The sequence below is a fragment of the Lissotriton helveticus genome, chromosome 7 (genome assembly GCF_964261635.1).
Source record: "Lissotriton helveticus chromosome 7, aLisHel1.1, whole genome shotgun sequence".
NCBI lineage: Eukaryota > Metazoa > Chordata > Amphibia > Caudata > Salamandridae > Lissotriton > Lissotriton helveticus.
The window spans coordinates 352,366,109-352,392,073 of record NC_136068.1 but is presented as its reverse complement, the minus strand read 5'-3'; the positions used below and the strand labels follow the sequence as shown (position 1 = coordinate 352,392,073).

At 45.0% G+C, this 25,965-nt stretch overlaps 1 protein-coding gene across 1 annotated transcript in view; it reads right to left on the bottom strand.

The window, feature by feature from the left end:
- Nucleotides 1-25,965, bottom strand: part of GGT7 (gamma-glutamyltransferase 7) — a 319,943-nt gene that overhangs the window by 73,335 nt on the left and 220,643 nt on the right. Inside the window, exons 10-11 of the mRNA XM_078652164.1 lie at nucleotides 3,785-3,873; nucleotides 1,482-1,634 (exon numbers count right to left, since the gene is read on the bottom strand). Of these exons, the coding sequence (XP_078508290.1) occupies nucleotides 1,482-1,634; nucleotides 3,785-3,873 (242 nt within the window). The remainder of the gene's footprint in view (nucleotides 1-1,481; nucleotides 1,635-3,784; nucleotides 3,874-25,965) is intronic.

The following is a 25,965-nucleotide window of genomic DNA, read 5'->3' as shown; positions in this document are numbered from 1 at the left end:
ATACCCATAAAAATGAATACTAGTTATTTCAAAGAGCTAGAAACTATGGTTAGAGAGTTTTTCTTGAGTAAGAAGACACCCAGGGTTAAACTCTCGGCGCTACTACTGGATATCAATCAGGGTGGGCTAGCATTACCGCAAATTCGTACATATTATGAAGCGGCTAATTTAGATTTAACAGCTCGTTTGCTGGACTCAAATGATTTATTAGACAACCTTTGAATGGATAAAATGGTGCAGGAGTCTGGTTCGCAGATCCCGATATTTCTAAAAACATCTAAACTCCCCAAGAGGACTAGATATAAGACTGTGCAGGAATATTCCCTTAGATTGCAGTCTTTTTTTAAGCAAGCGGGTTCTTCTGGGTTTTATTATCTAGAATCAGGGGAATGTCTGCGTTAAGGCGTTCTGCCCTCGATGCGACATGTAAGCGTGAGGAGCCAGTGCTATCAGTTTCTGAGGAGCTAGTGATAACGAGGCCGACCGCAGATTCCCAATGTCCTGCAACTGTATGGTGCCTGATCCTAAAATGGCGGTCGTGTAAGACGAAGTAGATCGCTTTATTTTCCTGATGACGGGCTTGGTGTAATAGGTGTATAAACAATGACAAGGCGGACTGAGTGTACTGTGACTGGACTGTGGAACAGTGCGCTATAAAAAAGTTTGCTGTGGCTAGGAAATACTTAGTGAATCTTGAAACTACGATGGAATAGAAGTCTTATCGATATTCTAAGCAGTATTAACTAATCTTAAGGCTAGGGTTAATATCTTAACAGAAAAAAAAACACATGTAATGGAATTTGGTATATCTCGTGGAGCTATTTCACTTGGTAAAGGATAGATTGCCCTGGGTTTTCCCGTGTACTTTAGCACATTAGAATTGCACACCTGTAAAAAGTTGAGATATTAACTTAAGCATTCTTGAAAAATGGGTATGCTGCCAGATTATTTTTTGCAATACGTCTCTTTGCATTTTTAGTGTACTGGTTTTTATTCATGATTTGTATGTTCTGATCAAATGGTGTTTTTAAACTCCTTGTTATTTATTAGCATTATTATGTCCCTTATGCTCTGCTCAATAAAAAATAAAAAAATAAAATAAAAAACATTACAAGTTCAACTCCTGTCACAGGCTATAGGTTGGATTAAAATCAAGACCACTGGAATTACGAGATTTTGCAGCAGCGGCATTTTCTGCACAATTATGGATTCTACCGCATTTTTCAAATAATCCATCATCTATTGCACAGTCTGCAGAGTTCAACAAAAAAATTGTGTCTAGCTCAAACTGATAGAAAATGACTAAAACGCAGTGGTACGTGTTGGTGTGTAGTGCAATGGTTGACTGGTCAGCTTTCTGTTGCTTATTGCTAATGACTCCAAATGTGAAATGCGGCTTTTTTTCTACTTACAACACGAGTATCCAGTCTTTAAGTGTCCTGCAGATTTTTTCATCCGATTAACACAAGGTCATACGTTACCTTACAACAGCAACAATGAAGTCATCTGGACCAATTACAAGGACTTGACTGGCAGCTGGGCCACTCTCCATGGGTTCAAACGACATGTAGTGATCAGTAGGTAAGGACTGAGAGTCATTGATTAACTGTCGCAGGAAACTCGCCTCGGATTTGCTGCGTGGAACAAAAAGGATAAGAATGGAGTGCCTTATTGAGAACTAAAAGGAAAGGGCAAAGGAAACAGGTATATTGAATGCGCATTGAACACCAAGAAAAAATAGAAGCAAACCCCAATACAATTCAATACAAACAAAGAGTGGCAAAGCCTGAGCACATAAGTGTCCTACCAAAAAGTTCTATCTCAAAACAGGAGCTCCCAAACAACTTATCAACAAGTAACAACTACTGACACAAGCACTGGCTGACTGAATGAAGTCATGGAGAAGGAATTGATTATGAAAAAAGCATAGCTATGAAATAGTAGACGAAATTGACTGATACAAGTTTGCTCCTAAATGACACAGTATAGAAAGCTATATACAATAAAAATCAGAAAAGGTGAGAAAATGAGAACTGGAGGAGCCAACCAAGTCAAAGAATAGAAGCTGAATGAAGACACTGGTAAGTATACTGACCACTGCTGTTGGGCTGAAAGGTGAAATTATCTGCCCCCTCAATCCCAAACAAAGCACACATTTCAGTTCTTAGATCAATAAATGTCATTGACATACTACCAGTGTTTCAACACTAGTGAATTGCAAGCTTTGAAACTGGAGCTGCGAAATACGTTTGTGTAATGTATGTGATAAGATTGATTGTGTTTGGCTTTGCATACGGGCCATGTTGCCATGTTTCATATCAGTTGGGATTTTTAATGTGGTATTGCGTTACTGTGACTAGAACTAGAGTTTTAAAAGAGCATTGACCTCAAATTAACACATTTTGACAGAATGTATGCTAATAGCAATGGGAACTAGTGCTTTCTGGATTATTTACCTTCTGAATGGAAGCCTCCACTCACCACCATCTTCATCCACCTAAAACTCTGTAACTGCTAAGGAAATCTGGAATTTACGTTTCACTTTGCCCTCTGACCATGGGCAGCCAGGAGCCAATATCAGCCCTCAGATCTCTGCACCTCCACAGCACAAAGCCAGAAGGTTTGAGGATGAGAACCGATGCCGTCGAGTGATATTTTGAGACCGCCGCTGCATGTGAAATAGAAATAAATAGTGCTCTTAGAAGTGGTGTTCCGACGAATGAAGCACAAACCACTTACAGTTCAAAATCTGGAATATAAGAATCCTTGTTCCAGAAAAAACCACCGAGGTGATTTACGTACTTCAGTGTTCTTTGGGCCTGACTACTCCTGGCCCTGTGTTAAGGGGCAACCGTTTGCAAATATATTAGTCCTGATGATGGTCTTATAGACGTCTGCACCGAAAGACCGAAACGTCGACCATATCATCATCTCCAATGAAATTCATCTTTCAAAGAATATACCTTTGTTCAGCAATGGACTTGGCTACACTTTAACAAACAAAGGAGTTGATGAACTGTTATGTATTGATTTGTGGATTTAATTGTAAATCTATCTATAACTTTTTTTTGCTTATATTGATTTGTCTATTATATCCCCGTAAATTCATTTCTGTGATTTATTCAATACAATACCTTTTCAAATATAAATTTCTCGTGTGCTCTTTTCCTCTTTTCCTTCCATTTTTTGGTATTTTGAATGTTGTACTGATATAAGAAACTGTCTTCTCTCCAAACAGCTACTCATCATCGTAGGGCATGCCTATGAAGGCAGACAATGATTTCCTCGTACAACGTTGACAGGATTCATGAGAGTCATAGTGCATAGTACATCTCATTGGCCTGTACAGAATAAATTTGGAGGACTAAAATCCAGCTTCAATAACTATGCAGAAGGTCAGGTGCCTGTTATGGATTTACAAGAATAAATTGCAATACCACCCAACACCTTGCTACTCTCTTGTCCAAATTACTTATTTTGTGCAAAACTGTTTGAGACTTGTTGGTCCAGATTTCACAGTCATGAGAAATTAGGGGTCAATTTTTCTTACGCTGTAAATAATCAATTAATTTGCTTCTAGATTCCAATCAGGCTGGGAATGGGTAAAGTTAAAAGAAAATAATGGTACTGTTCTTAATTTAAACAAAGAATTTACATGCCTCTGAGAACTTGCTAACTTGCAGGAGATGTAGATGGCAGTTGCATTACAGTGCAGATCAATCAGAGGTTTACTTTAACACTACTATCAGAAAGAGACGGTTAAGTGTTTATGTGTCACACCTACCTCAGGATCTCCTCAATGTAGCCAGGTAAAGGTGGATCATTTATGGGGTCGCCCAGTCTGCTTGCTGTGGCTAGAGCAATTTTCAAAGTCTAAAGTGAATGAAAGAGAAAATAAGAGTTACTAGAGACATGCTGAGTTGAGTAAAGAGTAGGGAAAGACGGAATATATTTTGGGGACAGTGGTGAAAACAGTTAAAATTAAAAACATTGTGTCCCTAAACCCACTGTCAATTATGTGAAGCTGCCACATAATTTACTCAACACTGACACTTATCTGCAGAGGTATCAGGTGCCGCTCCTCTGGTCAATCACTGCAAACTGCAATGCGTGAATTGGGAAATAATTCTTATGGTGCTTACTGTATTTTGTGCCATTAAAATAATATTAGGATTAATGTTTCACTGTACTTCTGGCTAGGCGTAGTATGAATACAATTTGAGAAGTAGAGGGTTTAGTAGTGGGAAAGTCCAGTGGTTGCCCATTTCTAATGAGTGTATGCCAATACTTTCTCATACCAAAGTGCATATATCGTCCGCTCCCTGTGGGAATTGTTCTCTGCTCAGGAAGAGGGGAAATCTGAAGCACAGCAAGTGATCTGAGCCACACACATCCATACAAAGCTTCTTAAACACCTCCCTGTCCCTTGGTCTACAGGTGAAAAAGTGGCCCGAAGCCATGGATGTGGTCTGCATGGCAGAGGAGGGGATAACAGAAGGACGTTCTCTATATAGACCCATCAATCAACTACATCATCTCTGGCTCCTTGTCACAGTAAGTGGTCTAGCGGGCCTTTAATACATTATTGTGGCAGCAGGGTGGGGCAACTCTTCATCTTTCTGGGCAAGTTGTGCAACACCACAGTTGCTTGGTGGTAGCACATAGAAAGGGCAGGTGTGCAGGGATGCTGGCATAGACAAGAACACTGGTAAATGATAATGAACTGCAAAATAACAGAATAAACAGTTCAATATAAAAAATGAATAATTGAAAGATCAGTATAAAAAATGAATAATCAAAATATAGAAATTTAACAAGAGGCCCTAAAATACTCGATTAAAGCATGTAAAAAGCAATAGAATCTGAATACTAATTTGAGGCATTTTGAACTTTCCAGAAAGTGTAACTGGGAAAAAAGTATGAACACTGAGATCATTACCAACCACAATAAATGCAGCAGCTGATACTCGGAGAAGTATGAAGCCATATAACAGTGAATACAACAGCTTATGAACTTACTGTTTTGATCAAAAAGCTTTAACGAATGTGCAAAAAATTAATTGCATCCTAAAAAATTCCAACCTCTCAAAAAAACAGAAGCAGCTCCCGCAAAATTGACAGCTCTGTTTGAAAGTGATATTGGTTTCATCAACTAACCAATGTAATTTAATTTTAGCAAAAGCAAATTGCCAAAAACACTTTGGAACATGGTTCCTTGTAGCTGTGTAAATATCTTATTTAGCAATCATTTACAGCTCCAACACATGCACTGGTACAGATGAGATTTAAATGCACCATTAGCTACCTAGACTTCCAAAAATAAAAGGAGCGTTCCTGGAGGCTCCATTTCAAAATGCATTCTTTTTAATATGAAATAAGTTGGTCTTGATGCTTGTACGTAAATCCCTCACCCCCACTTTGTTTCCCGCCTAATTTAGAGGATGGCGAAGGCAGTGTTCCTGACACCAGACCACCACCTTCCCCTATATGGACTACCCGTTGGGCAGCTGTAGGAAGGTTGTATATTGCAATGGACCGGGATATCCAAGTGTCCAGTCTAATGTAATTTCCACAAGTGCCTATTCTGTGCAAGACTGCAATGATACATTGCACCGAAAGTGAGAAAATTACATTTAAGATTTATGAGAAATCTCTCAAGGGTGTCAGATAAATTTGAAATATGGGTCCAAGAGACGTACTCCCTCATTGAGGATACATTTCCACGACCACTTGGTCCCAAGAAAGGGAGTGAGACCTGAGGGTAAGCGCACATCTGCATTTGGTGGGGCCGCCTTGAGAATGTGTTAGTGGGGTGGAAGTTAGAAAAGATTTCACGCCTTGAAGTGGCTCCCACCATGAAGAGGCCCAACACACCGTTGGGCTCCACATAACCTGCTTTTTGTGCAATACAACATTACAGAGACATAGAGCATTCCATTGCATTTCTACTTTCTTTAACATGACATTTCGAAATGTAGTTAAATTTAGGTAGCTTGGTCATCAATTTTGATAGTTTTCTAAAGATTTCTCTCCTCGGTGCAAAGCAAGGCCTGCTGCAATGGTTTGGAACTCTGTTAAAGGTTTGAGAGTATACATGAAATAAATATGTCATGAAATTTGAAGCAATGTAGAGCTTGATTTTAGGCACCTGCTTATATTCAGTAGCACAAAAGTGAAAAGCATTGTTATGTGACCACATTAGATCCGGGCGAGTACTTCACCATTTTACATGCTCACGTTTTCAAGTTAACATCTTTCTTGAACGTTGACATTTGACAAACATTTGCTTGCGTGACAGTGAAATGGCTATGCTTACTTTTCTTCATAATGCAAAAACAAAAATTGATGGACAGAATGCAGAACAATGTCATACATTCACCCCAGCACAGAGATCTGGGCCTAAATCCATTGCTTTTTCGCTCACCATTCCATTCCAGTTTGAACCCAGCTATATGCAAATCAGTCTTGACCCTGTGCCCGAACTGCCAGGCCAGGTACTCCCTGGACTGGAAACAAGCATCCTAGAACCAGTTTCAGGGTTTCACCCCTCATCAGCCAGGATAGCTTGACTCTAGTGGCATGGAGAGCACGGGACCTTCTGGACATTTCTTTGTAGGCATATTATCAGAGCCTTGAACATTGTGTGCAAGGGCTAAGTTTACTGCACAAAATGTTATTATTCATCGCTCAGCGACAACCCTGTAACAATAGAGTCAATAATGGCGAATCAATAATGGCTTCGGCATGGTATTTAAATAAACAACATAACTCCTTTGTTTAGACAGAGGAGCATTTAGCTGACACAGTCGATGTCGCACCATGCTGAACTTCCGGCACAGCTGAATCCTGTATACCTCCAGAGAAGGATGGCGTCCAGCTCTGCACCAAGACAGGCTCCCAGATTAAACATACCCACATGTAACTGGGGAGTTAGATCATCCGACAGGCATTCTGGCAGATTCACCCACACTGGGCACACTAGGATAGGGAGCGCTAGGTAGGAGCACAAATATAACTATACTTATATGGAAACATATATTCTATGCAACAGTACAACGGCTGAACAGTTTTTTTTCCTTATCATTTTTGTGATGCTGATTACTCCGTTTTGTTTTATTCTATTGATATTTGTGACGCACGTATTTTACACAAGAATCTTATTGCTTCAATAAATATTTGAAATGCCAAGTCGAGTATTTCTTTTGTTTTCCTTTGGGCATGCATGAGTTATCAAATGAAAGGGTACTAGATCTGTTTTCACGATTTCCTTGGGAAGTCAGGGTTGTCATGTTCTGAGGTTTCACATACCACCGGTTAACTTGCTAGGTTAGAGGTACTGTGCGTGGACTCAGTCTCACATAGTTTTGATGTTTATGTTGTCTAACAAATGCACTGTTTTACTAAGAAAGTATGAACCGTATTACATCAGAAACAAAATACTAACTTACACTTTCTGAAGGTCAATGCTTCTTAATCTAGTTGTCAGAACTACCCCTTCACACCACAAAAACAAGTTACCAATAAACAGCCTGTTCCACAAGTTTAGTGGACACAAACAGATTCCACACATTAGCAAATGCTCCTTATATTCTAATATATTCTGCTTCATTATAGGCCTGGACATCTGAGCTCTTTTACAGGATTTGCTCATTCACGCAACAGACGTTAGTACCCATTTTTTAGAACTGTAAGGAGCGTGGAGTCACAAAAGTGGCTTTAGCGTTTAGTGAGGCGCCTCCCATAACAAATTTCAATGCTGCAAAATTAGCACTTACATAATGTAAATTGGAAGATCCCTCATTTGCATGGAAGCATTGCCCCATACAAATAGAGGAAAGTTTTTGCCTGCGTGAAAGTTCCACATTTTAAAGAATGGTGCTTATGGCCAAAGGCCAAAAAAGGCCAGACAGAGAGTTAAATGTTCCCTATCAGGAATGCACTGAACATTCAGCGCACCCCGGAGCATTGTTTGGCAGGAGTCACAAATGGAACCAGGCTCCTCACTGGAGGGGGAGGATGATACACAGTAGTTTAAATTGTGGAGCTGTGAGCTGCTCTCTTCCAATTGGTTGGCGGGGTTACTCCTCCACAGAAATGAACTGTGGAATATGTCCATGAGTGACCAGCACTCTGCTCCTCAGAGGTATCTTTTAGGTCTGCTCCTCAGAGCTATCTTTTAGGTCCCAGAAGTGTGGACCCTGTCTGTTAAGAATGCATCTACCTTTTTCGGAGTGTTCAGGCCTCCTCATGTTTTGGGTAATGCAGAAATATACCCGGGTTGAGACAGAAAAGTCCTCTACATGGTAATGGATACCTCTGCCCTGAGTATGCAACTGTACCGATGTCTGGATCCCTAATGCTGACTTTTGTTGTCACAGGCAAACACGAACCATGTGTGCACAGCATGATATAGTCCTGTCTCATGGACTGTGGTTTTCTTGGACCTGGAAGGGTGCCTAGACTGCTACCCTCATAGTGGGGGAAGGCTACTGCCTTCGCCAGGAGGTAATCTGTGTTACTAGAGTGAGGCCTACAGACTCACTCACTTTTAAAAGATCTGCTGCTGCATGCGTACCTCACCCTTAGCCTACATCAGGTTGGTGTGAAGTGGTAGAGAGACAAAATATCGAAATTAAAATATCGACATACAATAATATCGATGTTTTAATTTCGATGGTATAGAATATCGATGTGCAAAATACCGATAGACAGAATATCGTTTTTACTAATATCGAAGTTTACTAATATCGACATTTTGTTTAGTGTTATGTATTTTATTATGTTGTTTATATGTTTGTTAAATATGTTTTTTAATGTATGTTTGGAAATTAGTAATTTTGTGTACATTTTGCCTTTTAGTATCAGAGCGGGTTGTGGGTTTATAGGGGAATAGGGTGGGAAGTAATTTAATAATAATTAATATTTTTAATTTTTTTTTATAATTAATAATTAATTGGTAATTCATTATTATTAATTAGTTAATTGAATTAATTAGAGTTAATGTAGTAGTATTTACTATTTTTTGTTATTTTTAATTAATAATTAATTGGTAATTAATTATTATTAATTAGTTAATTAAATTAATTACAGTTAATGTGCTAATATATTTAATTTTTTGTTATTGTTAATTAATAATTAATTGGTAATTAAATATTATTAAGTGATTAAATAATGTGATTTATTTATGTGTAGTGGGTTGTGTGTTTATAGGGGAATAGGGTGTGATAATTAAATTTAATTAAAGAGATTGTATTTATTTATTGGTATTTATTGTTAATTAATTGGTAATTAATATGTGTTAATTAGTTCATTTATAATTACATCAATTTAATAATGTTAATTATTATTAATTGATATTTATATTAATTGTGGTTTTTTTGTATGTGTAGTGTGTTGTGTGTTAAAGGGGGAGTAGTGTGGGAAGTAATTTTTATCCCATGCTATCCAACACTTTCCCTGCTGTTGCACCCTCTGGAGTGGGAATAGTAATTTTTACCCCTATGCTATCCAACGCTTTCACTACTGTTGCACCCTCTGGAGTGGGAATAGTAATTTTTTACCCTACGCTATCCAACGCTTTCCCTACTGTTGCACCCTTTGGAGTGGGAATAGTAATTGTTACCCCTACGCTATCCAACGCTTTCCCTACTGTTGCACTCTCTGGAGTGGGAATAGTAATTATTACCCCTACGCTATCCAACGCTTTCCCTACTGTTGCACCCTCTGGACTGGGAATAGTAATTTTTACCCCTATGCTATTCAACGCTTTCCCTACAGTTGCACCCTCTGGAGTGGGAATAGTAATTTTTACCCCTACGCTATCCAACGCTTTCCCTACTGTTGTACTCTGTGGAGTGGAAATAGTCATTTTTACCCCTACGCTATCCAACGCTTTCCCTATTGTTGCACCCTCTGGAGTGGGAATAGTAATTTTTACCCCTACGCTATCCAACGCTTTCCCTACTGTTGCACCCTTTGGAGTGGGAATAGTAATTTTTACCCCTAAGCTATCCAACGCTTTCCCTACTGTTGCACTCTCTGGAGTGGGAATAGTAATTTTTACCCCTACGCTATCCAACCCTTTCCCTACTGTTGCACCCTCTGGAGTGGGAATAGTAATTTGTACCCCTACGCTATCCAACGCTTTCCCTACTATGGCACCCTCTGGACTGGGAATAGTAATTTTTACCCCTACACTATCCAACGCTTTCCCTACTGTTGCACCCTCTGGAGTTGGAATAGTAATTTTTACCCCTACGCTATCCAACGCTTTCCCTACTGTTGCACTCTCTGGAGTGGGAATAGTCATTTTTACCCCTACGCTATCCAACGCTTTCCCTACTGTTGCACTCTGTGGAGTGGGAATAGTAATTTTTACCCCTACGCTATCCAACGCTTTCCCTATTGTTGCACCCTCTGGAGTGGGAATAGTAATTTTTACCCCTACGCTATCCAACGCTTTCCCTACTGTTGCACCCTCTGGAGTGGGAATAGTAATTTTTACCCCTACGCTATCCAACGCTTTCCCTACTGTTGCACTCTCTGGAGTGGGAATAGTAATTTTTACCCCTACGCTATCCAACGCTTTCCCTACTGTTGCACCCTCTGGAGTGGGAATAGTAATTTTTACCCCTACGATATCCAACGCTTTCCCTACTGTTGCACCCTCTGGAGTGGGAATAGTAATTTTTACCCCTACGCTATCCAACGCTTTCCCTACTGTTGCACCCTCTGGAGTGGGAATAGTAATTTTTACCCCTACGCTACCCAACGCTTTCCCTACAGTTGCACTCTCTGGAGTGGGAATAGTAATTTTTACCCCTACGCTATCCAACGCTTTCCCTACTGTTGCACCCTCTGGACTGGGAATAGTAATTTTTACCCCTACGCTATCCAACGCTTTCCCTACTGTTGCATCCTCTGGAGTGGGAATAGTGATTTTTACCCCTACGCTAATCAACGTTTTCCCTACTGTTGCACCCTCTGGAGTGGGATTAGTAATTTTTACCCCTACGCTATCCAACGCTTTTCCTACTGTTGCAATATGTGGAGTAAGTATATATATTAATTTATATGTAGAGTTTTTAATTGATTTTAAATGTATATGTATTAGTTGTTATTTTTCAAATATGTTTTAATGTTTATATTTAATATTTGTAAAATTATATGTATTTGTAAATTATTTTTACATTATTAATACATTTAAAAAAACGATATATTTAAATTCGATATTTTTGTAGTACGATATTTTTTTTCTCGATATTTTTGTACTTACCTTTATGAAGATATAACTCCGATATTTTTGATGTTGATATTTTTGTGTCGATAATTTTGTATGTAGATATTTTGTCTGTCGATATTATGTCATAGATTCGTGTGAAGTGCTGTGCAGTACAGAAGGTTTATTTACGCTGGGTGTATGTGTACCTTGGGAGGGGTCCACACAGGCACAATGCAGTACTGAACAGGGCGTGCATGGTGTATGCATGTGCCTGAAGTGCACGTGCCCAGGAGTGGAACACTACCTGAAGGATGTAGAGCTGTGCAGTGTGTGCAAGAGAAGTACATGTACTGGGTTTATGTGAACCTGTGTGTGGTACAAGACATAAAGGTTGCAGTATGTGCATAATAGGTGTATGTGCTTGGTTTATGTGTGCCTATGAGCAATACAGGACATAAAGGAAACAGCACTTGGCAGTGGGCACATGTTGAATGCAAATGCTAGACGTATGTGTGCCTCTGAATGATACATAACACAGAGGATACAGTACTGTGAAGTGCGTGTATGATGTATACATGCACTGGGTGTATGTGTGCTTGTGGATGGTGCAAAACATAGAGGGTCCTGTGATCCATTTTATGAGAACCAGGCCTGCATGGTGAAACATGGTGTGGAGATAGAGAGATCCCCATACAGATTAGTAGTTTGCTGCATTCCTGTAAGCTGGGTGGGGCACACACTGGGGAGAGGAGGACCACACTTCCCCTGTACACCTCAAAGGGGGCTAAATCATTCAGTGAGAGGTCACAAGGAAGAAGCCTGGGCACATTTCAGGAAGGAGATGGGGCTGATAAGAAAATCATAAAGAGTGGGCTGGGAGCTCGGGGCTAACCTTTAATGCACATATCACTATGGCTGACATCCAGGTGTGAACTCTAGTCACTCCCATTGCCTGTGCTGTGGGATTATCAGCTTTGGAGACATCTCTTGTGTGACAGACTGCTTTTCAAGAGGAAGAGGGAGCAGAGGACTATGAACTTCAAAAGAAACAGAACCCCAACATATAACTTCAAAAACTCAGACCCTAACTTACATTTGGTGTCTGGAAATGGACTAAAAGAAGGGGAGTTTAAGACTCCAAAAATTATCATCTGCCAAGCAGCCAGACGAGCTGTGTTAGGAGCGGAAGCTCTTCAAGACTTCTGACTGTGACCAGGATTGGTGGCCAAGGCCAGTTAGTCTCCCTGCTGGGTGAAGGGACACCACCCAGGGAATCCAAAGCCATCTGCCTTGAAGCCTGGAGCACCATTGGCTGCCTGCTTGGCAAGACCAGTGTGCCCTGTGAGGAAGAGAAGAGCTTTGTAGGGAGCAAGTTTCAGGAGGGAGCCGGGTCAAGTCACTTCCCTGTGCGAGATGTCAAGTAACGGTTGCTGCACCATTCAGATTGTAGCCCATGTGCAGGACTGAGTTGGCAACCCCCCCATATGCCAGCAGACAGCAGATGGTAAACTGCTGCGCGGTCAGGGCCAAAGCCTTGTGCAGTAGCGGTGCAGGACCCTGTGTGCCAAAAGGGGCTGCCATGGTGAAAGACTGCCGTGTGCCAGGGGTTGCCGCCTTGGATAACTTTGCCACCTTGGCCAGACTAGAGCCCTTGGACAGCGAGCAGTGGTGATCCGTAAGTCACAAGAAGCAACTTTGATTGTGACTGGTTCGAACCTGTAGGATACATGAAGAGGTCGTGGGAGCACCATCACTCAAGCATGGGACCAAGAACAGGAACACCTCCCCACAAAACCACCTCCTTCGGGAGTGCGAGAACACTTACCCCGCAGGAGAAGCCAAACTACACCTACGATCACTGCACATTGCAGCATGGCAAATGTCCAACACATGGATGCCTGAGACAATGCAGTGGAAGCGTCCTTTGTCCTGGTGGAATGGGCTCTCACACCTTCCCGGGATTTCTTCTTGGAAAAAGCATAGCAGAATCTATTGCAGAGAACTATCCAGTGGGAAACTGTCTGCTACTGAATCGCCCCTCCAGGAGCTGGAACAACCCAGGAAAATGTGATAATTTACCTGAAACTTAGTCCTGGCAGCATAAAAACTGACAGTCCTTGGAAGATCCTGACTACATAGCACTTCCTTTTCCTTGGTGGGATGAGGAGGGGGGTAAAGGATAGAAATGGTCATCAACTCACTCACATGAATGGGAGAGACGTCTTTGGAAAGAGGGAAGCCTTTGTCCACAAGATCAGCTTGCCTACAAAAAATTAAGTTGAAGGAGGATGAATTGACAATGCCTGGACAGAGCTGACAAGATGAGCTAAAGTAACAGTGATCAGAAGACTGTTTTCAATGTGAGCAGCCTCAAGGGGCATCCATACAGAGGCTCAAATGTGCCAACATCCGGAAATTGTGCACAAAATTCAGGTTCTACTGTGGAATAACAATAGGGAATTTAGAAACAAATGCATTAACTGTCCGTACTACAAACTTACAAAAAGGGCATTCTGGATGCTAAAACTGAGTTCTACACGAGCAGAGTAATGGCAGCCGAGTCTCACTCTAAAGAAATTTTCTCGACTGTCCATGAACTCGCATCATCCGGCAGAGCCACAGCGTCAATTCCTCCCTCCCAGTCCCTCTGCAACTCACTCAACGAGTTCTTTATCGACAAAGTTGCAAAAATTAAACTTAACATCCCCCTGCATTTACAAACCCCTCCCCTCACGGTTTCCAAACTGTCTTCCTTTCCTCTGTTGACCACTAATACTCTCTCACCGCTGTTGGACCGAGTAAAATCAGGATCTCCCCTGGATTTCGCCCCAGCCCACATTCTTAGGGAAATTTATTTAAACTGCCCTATCCCGCCTTTGACCCTTCTCAATGATTCACTCACTAACGGCACCGTTCCCAGCCTACATAAATCAGCGGTTGTCGTCCCAATCCTAAAAAAACCTGGCGCCGATTCATCTTCCCCTTCCCACTACCGTCCTATTTCCCTTCTGCCCTACCTAGCTAAAGTCCTTGAGACTCACATCACGACCGCCCTGAGTACCCACGTAGAGGCAAACCACTGCCTCTCCTCCTGCCAAGCTGGGTTTAGGCCCCTGCATTCCACGGAGAAGGTGGTAATCTCGGTGATGGACAAGCTGCGGGAGGGTATTGATACCAACGTACCTCAAGCCCTGATACTTTTAGATCTGTCCGCCGCTTTTGACACGGTGGACCATTCCATCCTCCTCAGCCCTGTCAGGGCGGCGGGCACAGAGGGCTTAGCCCTCTCGTGGCTCGAGTCCTTCCTGGTGGGGAGAACTCAAGCGGTCCATCTGGCCGGCTTCGCCGCGGCCTCCCGCAAGGTGGAGTGCGGGGTTCCTCAGGGATCATCACTTTCCCCCCTTTTATTTAATTTATACATCTACCCCCTCATTTTTATGTTACAGCAGCTGGAGGTCACAGTGTTTAATTATGCTGATGACCTCCAGCTAATCTTTAACCTCTCCCACTCCCCTTCATCTGCCCAGAATGTCCAGTCAGTCATGACATTTATCCAAGATTGGATGAACTGCAACCACCTCAAACTCAATCCAGACAAGACCGAGTTGGTCTTGACCGGAGGTGGTTGCAGTCCATGGTCCCCTTCCTTCTGGCCCCCCTCACTCGGTGTCCCTCCACTTCCCGTTTCCAAAGTTAAAACCCTAGGGATTTTCTTAGATTCACAACTTTCTATCCACTCACACATTGGCTCGGTTGTCTCTTCTTGCTTCTTCTCCCTAAGAACAATTAGGAAAGTCTCCCGCTTCTTCTCCCTCCCGGCTTTGAAAATCATTGTCATGGCCATGGTACTGTCCCGCATCGATTATGGCAATGCTATATATAATGGGGCCCCAGCTTACGCGATCCATCGTCTGCAGCTGGTGCAGAATCAGGCTGCCAGCCTGATTCATGGCCTCCCTAAATACCATCGGGCCAGCCCACTACTTAAAGCTTTACACTGGCTGCCGGTGCGAGAGCGTGCCCTTTTTAAGCTTGGCTGCCTCACTTTTCAGGCTAGGTCAGGCACCGCCCCTGAATTTCTTTGCTCTGCCATTGTGCCCTACCTTCCAGGCAGAGAATTACGTTCCTCCCACTCGGCCCTCCTAGTCAACCCCCGTTTTAAAAAACAGAAGGCAGGTGGAGCGAGGTTCGCTGTCCTGGCTCCAGCATTCTGGAACTCTCTTCCTGTTGGCCTTCGCACAACGCCCTCCTACACTCAGTTTCGGAGGGAACTCAAAACCCTCTTGTTTGCGCAAGCCTATCCCGTCTAAACCCCCTCTAACTGCTGCCGTCCATCGCAACCTAAATAGCGCCATGAAACCGCTGGGTAAAAGTGCGCTGTATAAATGCTTTTAAATTCAAATTCAAATTCAAAAAATTAACTCCTTCAGAAATCCCATAAGAGACTGATCCTGTAAACATCAGAAGATCAAAAGGAATGACAAATAAACTTACCAGGACCCAGAGCAAAGCCTTGCTACGCAAGAGGGGATCAACTTCTTTCTCAGTGTACCAAACAATGAAACAGGACCATCACCCAGAATAGAAAGACTCTGTACAAGAACATCAATCTGATATGATGATGACCCCAGATTCTGCAGGCAAGAAAAACAAGCTTGGATTGCTCAGATCACTCTCCAGTAATGAAGATGGAGGCTTGCCCCTCCCATTGTGAGAGGAAGTTTGCTCAGAGCAGAAGGACACTGGGATAAGGACAGCAGATCTCAGCTACACACCTTAAACTCCGGTATGATTAAGACAATCTGTGTGTGCTCTTGATGTAGCATCCTCAGAACCAGAGGAATTAAAAGAACTGGGAGGAAATGAGTAGTGGAGACAGAAGTCCCACCTAAGAAGGAACGTGTGTCCCAACATTCCCTGCAACAGAAACTACAGAGAGCAGAAAAGCAGGCAGTGTGAGTTCTCATCAGTGACAAACCCTTCCACTGGACAGGTTCACCAGACTGCAAAGATAGATAAGATGTCAATGACTGAAACCATCAGCTCAAATGCTCAGGAGCCTACAAGATGTTTCACAATCAGCAAGACATTGTGAGCATGAGACCAAGACTGTGTGTGTGTCTATCTTTCCCTCCCTCCATTCCTCCCTACTCTGTTTTGTCTGTTTGATGCATCTCTGGAGAGCACAAGATTTTGAGGGAGCACACCAGTGGCGTCTCCTCCGCTAAGGCAGAGGAGCATCGCCCCACTGGTTTTAAGCAGTGTGACTAAAGTAAAAATAAAATGATAATAATATTAATATCATTTTATCTGTTCCAGCTGCTTTGCAAGCGGGAGGGGCTGCTCTTCAATCACAGCAGGGCAGGGGAGGAGTGGTGGGCACACTGAAGTGCGCATGATGCTTTGGTCAGCCCTATGGGGCCAGCCAAACAGTAAGGCGGACCTTCCATGTTTTCCATCCAGGTTGCATTACAGCCTGGGTGCAGAACAATGCCAGGCTCCCAGTACCCATCTGAGAGCCAAACCAGGGTGCTCAGACCAATCACAACAATGCATTGCAGTGTTGTGATTGGTCAGGGAAGCCTGGGTGTGCTTCCTAGTTCCTGTTCTCACGATGTGGAGAGCGGGAGCAGAGACGTGGGATGCGGCAATAAGGTAAATGGCTTTTATTTTAGTTTTTTACACTCCCCTTCCTCCTCCACCGCCCCCGATCTGTGCCGGCCACCGCTGGAGCAACTAGTTTTGGTTACATTACAGTTTTTGAGATTCAGTAGGACTACTCTGAAAACATACATTCCATCCCAGAGTGTGACTCTAGTTCTACAATGTTATTCTCAACCCAGGGTAGCTTTCATGAAGGTAAGTGCAATTGTGCAAACCATTCTGATGTGACCCTGGAGGCAGGACCTGGGATGTTTTAAATTTACTCTCAGTTTTGACTGACTGTTTCACAACATGATTATGTTTTGTTTAAGTGCTTTTTACTACTTTTCAATATGGAAATTGAAATGTAAAATGATCGCCAATACTGTCCATTTGGGATTTCTGCCGCCTGAGCATTTCACATACTTCAGTTACTAAGTACGGCTAGGAGCATATCTACATTAGGTGATCATTACTTTTTCTATTATAGCATTTGGTGAGCTGGCATAGGCCAGCAACACGCTTCTTCACTCTTCCCATACTCCCCTTTACTACTCACCTAACCAACTCTGCCCCTAAAAGCCTCAGTTCCCCAAATAAATGCATTATTCCTGTGGCAAAGACAGCACATGCTTGCAGTATGCTACCTAAGAAAAATAAAAGATGGTCATCACTTTGAATTTCCATACTGCAGCAATCAAGATAATAGGATGTAACTCCCCAATTTAGAACTTGGGTGGCCCATAATGCCAGTCTTTATCCTACTTTTAAGCACTACAAGTTTTGACAAATGAGCGAACTGAGGCACAGGGAGAAAAAGTGACGAAAGGGCAGAGCCAGAATTGGAAATGTGCTCCTTTGGCTCCCGTTGTGCTTATCTACATCTCAAGCTGAAGCTGTGCAAGTGTTACATCTCTTTCTTAATGCCCTTAGCCCATTTTACAATAGTGTTCTTCAATACAACCAATCTTAGTAAATAGCTGCAATTTCTTAAACAGGCTAAATATTTTCTTTTAAAATGTAGCATACATGAATATGAAAAAATAAATAAATAAATACATATATATATGTTATACACATATATACACACATATATATAATATATACACACACACACACACACACACAGGTTACAGTGATGTTATAGTTAGGAAATAGATTTTTAAAATCCTTAGAAATTCACTGAAAAAAACACAGGTTACAGGGACGTTATAGTTAGGCTCAGATTTCACTCATACAAAACCAGTGAAATTCAGTATAGTTAACTGAGCTAACTGTAACTCACACCCTCGCAATGCACTGCCTATGACCTCACATATTACATCACTGATGACATGGTCAGTGACATAATTGATGACATCACTGATGACGTCGTCCAGTGAGTGAGTGCTTTCTAAACGTTTATGAGTGTTAAACATACATACTAAGGTACTACAAAAGTTAAAGTAGTATACTTTCTGTACTAATAAAGTGTGATACTATTTCAACATATATTATGCGTGTGTCTGTGTGTATTTGTGTGTGAGTGGCTGTATGGTTCTATAAATAAGTGTGTGAGTCGCTGTGTGGGTGAGCGGCTGTGTGAGGGACTGTATTGGTGTGTGAGTGGCTGTATGAGTGGGTGAGTAGGTGTGCAAGCGACTATGGGTGAGTGAGGGGGTGTCTGAATGGCTGTATGGGTTAGTGCGTGGCTGTTTCAGTGGGGTTTTGGTCAAGTGAGTTGGTGGCTGAATTGTAGAATAAGTATCTGTGTGAATAGATGTATGTCTGAGTGAGCAGATGTATGAGTGCTTGTACCGTTGGTTTTATTAGAGTGAATTCAGAGCTTAATTATAAAGTCGCTCTAATCTTTTTTTTAAGGGGATTTCTAAGTTTAATTTTTTGCTGTTTCCTAACTGTAACCACTAACCTTTGACAGTGAATGTGTGAGTGAGCACATGAGTGTCTCAGTAGGTCTGTGAGTGGGTGCGGGAAAGTCTAAGTGGGTCTGTCAGTAGGTGTATGAGCGTGTCATCGGGTCTGTGAGTGAGTACATGAGTCTCTTAGTGGGTGTGTGCGTGAGTGCATGAGTCTCTGAGTCAATCAATCAATTGTTGGTAAAGAGCGCTACTCATCCATGAGGGTCTCATGGCGCTGGGGGTGCAGCTCCGGTTCAGTCGAAGAGCCAGGTCTCGAGTTTCTTCCTGAAGATGTCCAGGGTCGGAGAGTGTCTGATGTTAACTGGGAGCTTGTTCCAGTTTTGCCTGCACTCCCGCCAGCTCTGTTTCTGCAGATGCGGGGGTCTCTGCCAGGGCGAGGTCGGCGGAGCTCAGGTTCCTTTTGGATATGTGGAAGGAGACACTCTTGTTGAGGTATTTGGGTCAGATGTTGTGGAGGGATTTGTAGGCGTGGGTGAGGAGTTTAAAGGTTATTCTCCTCTCGACGGGGAGCCAGTGGAGGTCTCGTAGGTGTTGGGTCATGTGTTCGGGCTGTGGAGTCCCGAGGACGAGTCTGGCTGCGGCGTTCTCGATGGTTCTGTTGATTCCCGCGTAGAGGGCATTGCTGTAGTCCAGTCTGCTGGTTATGAGAGCGTGGGCGGCGGTTTTTCTGCATTCTGGGAATATCCATTTGAAGGTCTTTCGGAGGATGCGCAGGCAGTTGAAACTGGAGGAAACGACGGAGTTGATCTGGCAGGTCACGGTGAGGGCGGAGTCAAGGATGATCCTAAGGTTTTGTGCGTGGTCTGTGGTGGTGGGTGGATTCCCAAGGGCGAAGGCCACCAGGTGTTGTCCCAGGTGGAGTTGGAGGGTGCTAGGATGAGGACCTCGGTCTTCTCCGAGTTGAGTTTCAGGCAGCTATCTTTCAACCAGGCTTCGACATCCTTCATCCCTTCCTGTAAGCGTAGTCTGGTGTCTTGGGGGTTCTTCGTGAGAGGATGAGCTGGGTGTCATCAGCGTAAGATACTATGCTGAGTCCATGCTGTCTGGCGATGGCAGCGAGGAGGACCATGTAGATGTTGAAGAGTGTGAGGCTGAGCGATGATCCTTGGGGTACTCTGCAGTTGATCTCTGTGGGTTTGGAGAGGAAGGGAGGGAGACTGACCCTCTGGGTTCAGCTGGAGAGAAAGGATCAGATCCAGTTGAGGGCGGTTCCTTGAATCCCTGCGTCGTGAAGTCTGGCTGCGAGTGTGCGATGTGAGATGGTGTCGAAAGTTGCGGAGCGGTCTATCAGGATGAGGGCCGCAGTGTGTCCCTGGTCGAGTAGCATGCGGATGTCATCAGTGGCAGTGGGGAGGGCTGTCTCGGTGCTCTGGTTGCTGCGGAATCCGGACTGGGAGGAATCTAGGATGGAGTTATGTTCGATGAAGGAGGTCAGCTCAGCGTTCATGAGTCTCTCTGTGACTTTGGCTGCGAAGGGAAGGAGAGAGATGGGCGAGTAGTTTTTCAGGTCTGTCGGGTCGGCTGTGGTCTTCTTGAGGAGGGGCTTGACTTCTGCCCACTTCCAGTCATCTAGGAAGATGCCGGTTTTGAAGGTTTTTATTTGAAGGCGGCGTTGATGGTCCGTCCTAGTTCGAGTGCGATGGCGGCGGCGGCCCTGTGGTAGATGTGAGGGCGCAGGGGTCAGTGGGGGCTCCTGAGTGGGCGTTTTTCATGGTTGCGGTGATGTGCTCTACGGTGGCGGAGTTCCAGGTGGTGATGGTCGGCTCGTATTCGGCGGTGGGGAGGGGGGTGGTGTCCGTTGTCTGTTCAATGAAATTGTCGTAAGGCCCTTGATTTTCAGGTGGAAGTAGGAGCTGAGCTTGTTGCATAGTTCCTGGGATGGTGTGACATCCTTGGCTTCGCTGGGGGGTTTGGTGATTTGCTGTATGACGTTGAAAAATTCTTTGGCGTTGGGGTGGATTTTGTTCTTGATGAAAGTCTGCTTGGTGTCTCTAATCCGCTGGTGGTATTTCTTCAGAGCGTTCCTGTGGTTGTTCAGGTTTTCTGGCATCGCCAGGTCTTCTTGAGGCGTCTGCAGGAGCGCCTGACTTCTTTGAGTTCGGTGGTGTACCAGGTGGGCTTTAGGGGGCATTGTTTGGCGGGATGGCGGAGGGATGCGAGCTTGTCCGCGAAGTTGGAGATCCAGCGGTGAAGTTCTTTTGCTGCGGAGATGGCATCTATCGTGTCTCGGGGGGTGGGGGGGGGTCTAGGAGTAGGGTGGTGTTGAGGTGTTCCTCTGTGATCTTGTTCCAGTTCCTTTGTGGCGGGCACAGGAGGGTTTGGGTGCGGTGGTGGTTTTGAAGGTGAAGTGTACGCAGTGGTGGTCCATCCAGAGGGGCTGCATGGTGAGGCTGAAGCGGACGCTGGTCCCTCCTGCGAAGATGGGGTGGATGGTGTGTCATGCCCTGTGCGAGGGGGTGGTGACGAGCTGCTTCAGTCTGAGGTTGGAGAGGTTGTCGAGGACGGAGGTGGAGTCGGGGTCGCTACGGTTGTCAAGGTGGAAGTTCAGGTCTCCAAGTAGGATGTAGTCCGTGGAGGTGATGGCTTGGGATGCAACGAGGCTGGAGATGGTAGTTGCGGACTGGGTACGAGGTCCCGGGGTGGGTGCATGAGTGTCTCATTGAGTCTCTGAATGGGTGTGAGTGTCTGAGTAGGAGTGAGTCACAGAGGTCTCGCCAGACCTGGAGGTCTTCCTCCACTTTCTCATCCTGCCTGTTTATATTTATGTGTGTCTCCTCTGCCAGTGCCCACTCCTGTACGACCCTATGCCTGTGTTTGAGCTTGGGTGTACGTTGGCCCATCCAACTGATGACCAGTGCTAACTGCAGGAATTTGTAGGTATCTTAAGGCCCTTTGGCCACTTAACATAACCCAGTAGGCAATTCAAAGGAGTGTGTTCTATTCTGAGGTGGGTATTCCTCTTTAAGTCTGTCATCACCCGAGTCCAGTTGTCCTGCATTGTCCGGCATTGCCAGACCAGATGCAGAAAGTATGACCCTAACGCAGTGTGGGCAACCTTACCGTTGATTTGAGGATATACAGTGAATATCTATGGGGGTTAATTAGGTTCTATGTAGGAAATTATAGTGTACAGTTTGAAGTAGGAATTACAAGAAACTGTGTGGGTGAGGTCACAACTTTTGGTCCATTCCCCATCTTCCAATGGAGAGTCTTAGTTGGCATCCCACGCTATGCAGCCCAAAGCGGGGGCCCACCGCGTCTGCTCACATTGCCTTGTGTAGTAGTGTGATCATATGCTGCCCTGCACCACTGGACATTAACATGTCCACAGTGTGGGTAGCTAGGGTTGGTTCACGTTGGGCCAGGTCAATTTGGCCACCTCAGCTAGACCAGCATGATGTTAGGAATACCCGGGCCAGAGTGCAAATTCCTTGCAAGCTTGTTCAAAGGATATGAAGAGCTCGCCAGGATATAGGTCTCCCAACAAGTTACAAACAACCTCCTTCCATGCTTGAAAGGAAACATTGTCCGTCATTTGACTAACAGGCATCAAAGTCCAGATTGGGAGTTCTCAGTGGAATGGGGCTCACTTCAAAACTGTCTAAGCAAAGCGTTACCATATATTTGTGGTCTGATGGACTACGTATGGCATATGTCTAGCGATTCCCTCTGTTAGTACTTTGGGTAGGCAATCAGATTCCACCAACCCTTTTAAAAAAGCACTTTCCCTAGTTTTCAACCTCAACCAGTCACTGAGTCGTGTTTTGGAGGTGCGTGGCACAATAGTACAGATCAAGTCTCAGCACCTCCAGTCCTCCTCCTTTGTACCGCCTGGTCAGCGTAGTCTGGGCAACTCGGCTATGTCGACCCACCAACAAAAGTGAAATATGGATGGTGTTTTGGCTATAGATGGTGAAATTTACACATTTATGACATGTTCAATACCTCCACAGAGCTATGGTGCATACGAGCACATGAGTTTTGTAAACATTTAGATCAATTAGCTGGACAAAGGCTGTACAAAATGAGGTGGAGCAGTACTATAGTAGTTACCCTCCACTACATAAAATATATAACAAACTAACACACTCATTGGATGACTTCATTTGAGCTGTCATCAGTGATATCATAAATGATGTCATAGAACATATTAGCGATGTTATATGTGAGATCAAAAGCAATGTATGGCGGGGCGCAAGTTACAGTTAGCACTGCTAAGTATCACTGGTACATTTCTGTGTTTTTTTCTTTTTAATAAATTCTATAATATTACTTTAACCTTTGTTTTTTTCAGTGACTTTCTAAGGTTTAAAAAAAACCAGATCCTTTTATCACACCTACCTATAAGGTTGGTTTAACCTTAGTTTTTTTCAGTGAATTGCTAGGGTTTTTTTTTTTTTTTTTCAAAACAATTTTTATTATTTTATTTTTTGGTGTTGAAGTGTTGCAAAGGGGGCACTGCTCTCTGATTACCAGAGGTGCCGTGTACAAAGAAATAATCATCATCTTCAATCAGTACAGGCAACATTCAATTGGAACACCCATCCCCGAACTCCCATCCCCCCACCTCCCGTCCGGATCCCACCCCTAGCCCCTCACAGTGTCAACGTGGTCCAATAGCAGATACAATCCAGTAACAAAGTCCGTGTGTGTATCAGTTCACCCCAGTTCCACAAGTGAGTGCACTGCATCAACATCTCGACATGCTGGCGGCTCCAGCCACAGCCCCCTATATTCCGCCCACCTTTTCCAAATTTTAAAGTGCTTTTGGGGGCAGCCCCTGGCAAGAAACACCGGGCGCTCCAGCCCCATACAGAAGTCCAATCCCCTTTTCCACACCCCTAGCAAGGGAGCCTTGGGTCTTTCCAGGCTCGGGCGATATCTCGTTTGGCACTGTAAGGCCCAGAAGCAGTAGGTGGCGTTTGTAGATGTTACCTCCCACCTGTTCCATAACATGCAAGAGGCCCAATTTCGGTGAGCGGGGGAGGTCCTACCCCAACACTTCAGACAGGCAATCCCAGACACCAGTCCAGAATCTCAACAGTTTATCACACGCCCACACCGTATGCACAAAGGTTCCCATCGCAAGGCCACACCGCAGGCAATCGGGGGAGGCTATCAGACCCGCCCTCCACAATCTGTCTCTAGTATAATAGGCCCTATGCAAGTATTTAAATTGAATAAAGCGCAGGCGAACCGCTATTGCCGCCCCCCTCGGGGCCTCCAAGGCCTCTCTCCAGTCCTCTTCTGCCAGTTCACCTATGTCCCTCTCCCATGTAGATCGCAGGGCATCCAGAGATGAGGAGCAATGTGTGACTAATGTCTGGTATATACTTGAAATTTTCTTAGTGTCTATCTCACCCATGAAGACCCTAGCCTCCAGTGGGCTGAATTCGGGCAAGGAGTCTAAACCGACCAAGGAGGGAGACAAAGCGTGTCGGAGTTGTAGATAGCGAAAGAACTGTGTTCGGGGCATATCGTATTCTTCTTGCAGGGCTTGGAACGTCTTAAGAGTCGTGCCTTTCATTACATGGCCCAGGGCCGAGATACCTATAGCGTCCCAGCCACTAAAGCCCCTCAGGGATGCCAGCGCCGGCAGCTGCCCATTGTGCCAAAGGGGAGTCTCCCTTGTCAATTTGTTCCACCATCCCATGCGGCGCAGCGCACCGCGCCACACCCGAAAGACTACCTGTGTGACCACCGGAAGCTTCCTCCGCGCCGACGCTGAATACAAAATGGTGTGTAGCATATCTGGGTCCATCAAATACCTCTCAAGGGCATAGGCCGGATCGCTCCGATCTCCATACCACCAGTCATTCAGAATCAATAGATGAGACGCCTGATAGTAGGACAGAATGTCCGACGTGGCTAATCCCCCGCAGTAAGTAGAGAGGAAGCATGTGCGGAGTGCCACTCTCACCACCCCACCCGCCCAAAGGAACTGACTCAGCGCTGAGTTCACGCGACGAAACCACTGCGGCGGAATCGGGTAAGGGTGATTTTGCAGCTGGTACAGTAGGCGCGGGAGAGCCACCATTTTGAATATAGCCGAGCGGCCATAGATGTTCAGGGGCATTCTGGACCATGTCGTCATGTCCGAGCGCACACGGTCCCAAACAGGCAGTACGTTGCATGCCCACGAGATCCCCGGGACGTCCGTCAGGAATATCCCTAGGTAGTTAATGCCCCCTGCAGCCTCCTGCAGAGCATTCGCCCAGGGCCCCAGACCCCCGCGGCCCCCCAGTGTCCACAGCGTAGACTTCCGTACACCTCACCAAAGACACGCATAATTTCCAGGACCCTCGGCCCCGATCTATTTAAGTCTGTAAGAAAGAAGAGGACGTCGTCGGCGTAGAGCGCTATCCTGTCGGACGGACCCGCCTCCCATTCCACGCCACGCAGTTGTGCGTCCATTCGCTCCCATGCCACAAGCGGTTCCATCGCCAGGGCGAAAGGGGACAGCCCTGGCGGGTGCCCCGGCCTATAGGGAAGGGGCTGGACACTGCTCCCGCCACTCTCACAGAGGCTGTCAAGTCGGTGTACACCAGTTGTATATAGGAAAGAAATTGGGGCCCAAGGTTCAGGCGAGACAAGAGGGCACGTAGGTAGACCCAACTCAAAGAGTCAAATGCCCTATCGATGTCCGCCAGGAGAAGCGCCGCCGGAATCCCGGCCGCTCGAGCCGCCTCCACCACCACCTGTGCACGCCTTATATTGTGGCGTGTCGCCCTACGTGGCATGAACCCGGCCTGGTCCGGGTGAACCAGATCTGTTATGTATGGGAGCAGACGATTGGCCAAGGCCTTTGCCAGCAGCTTCGCCTCCACATTCAGGAGCGAAATCGGCCTGTAAGTCTCATGTTGTTTAGGAGACCTCCCAGGCTTACAGAAAACCACAATTTCTGCGTGCCGCCAGTCTGCCGGAAGGCGACCACTATCTATCCCTGGCCGCCTCCAGCGCTCGCCTATAGTAGGCTCCCAATTGAAGATGAAATGTCTTCATGAACTCACAGGGGAAGCCGTTAGGCCCCGGGGCCTTGCCAGTATTCAGTTCTCCTAGCGCCGCGCCCAGCTCTTCGGCTGACAACGGAAGATCAAGTTTGGCACGTCCCTCATCGGACAGCGCCCGCGGCGGGAGATCCGCTAGAAATTTGTCTACATCCTCCGCCGGGAGGGACTCCCG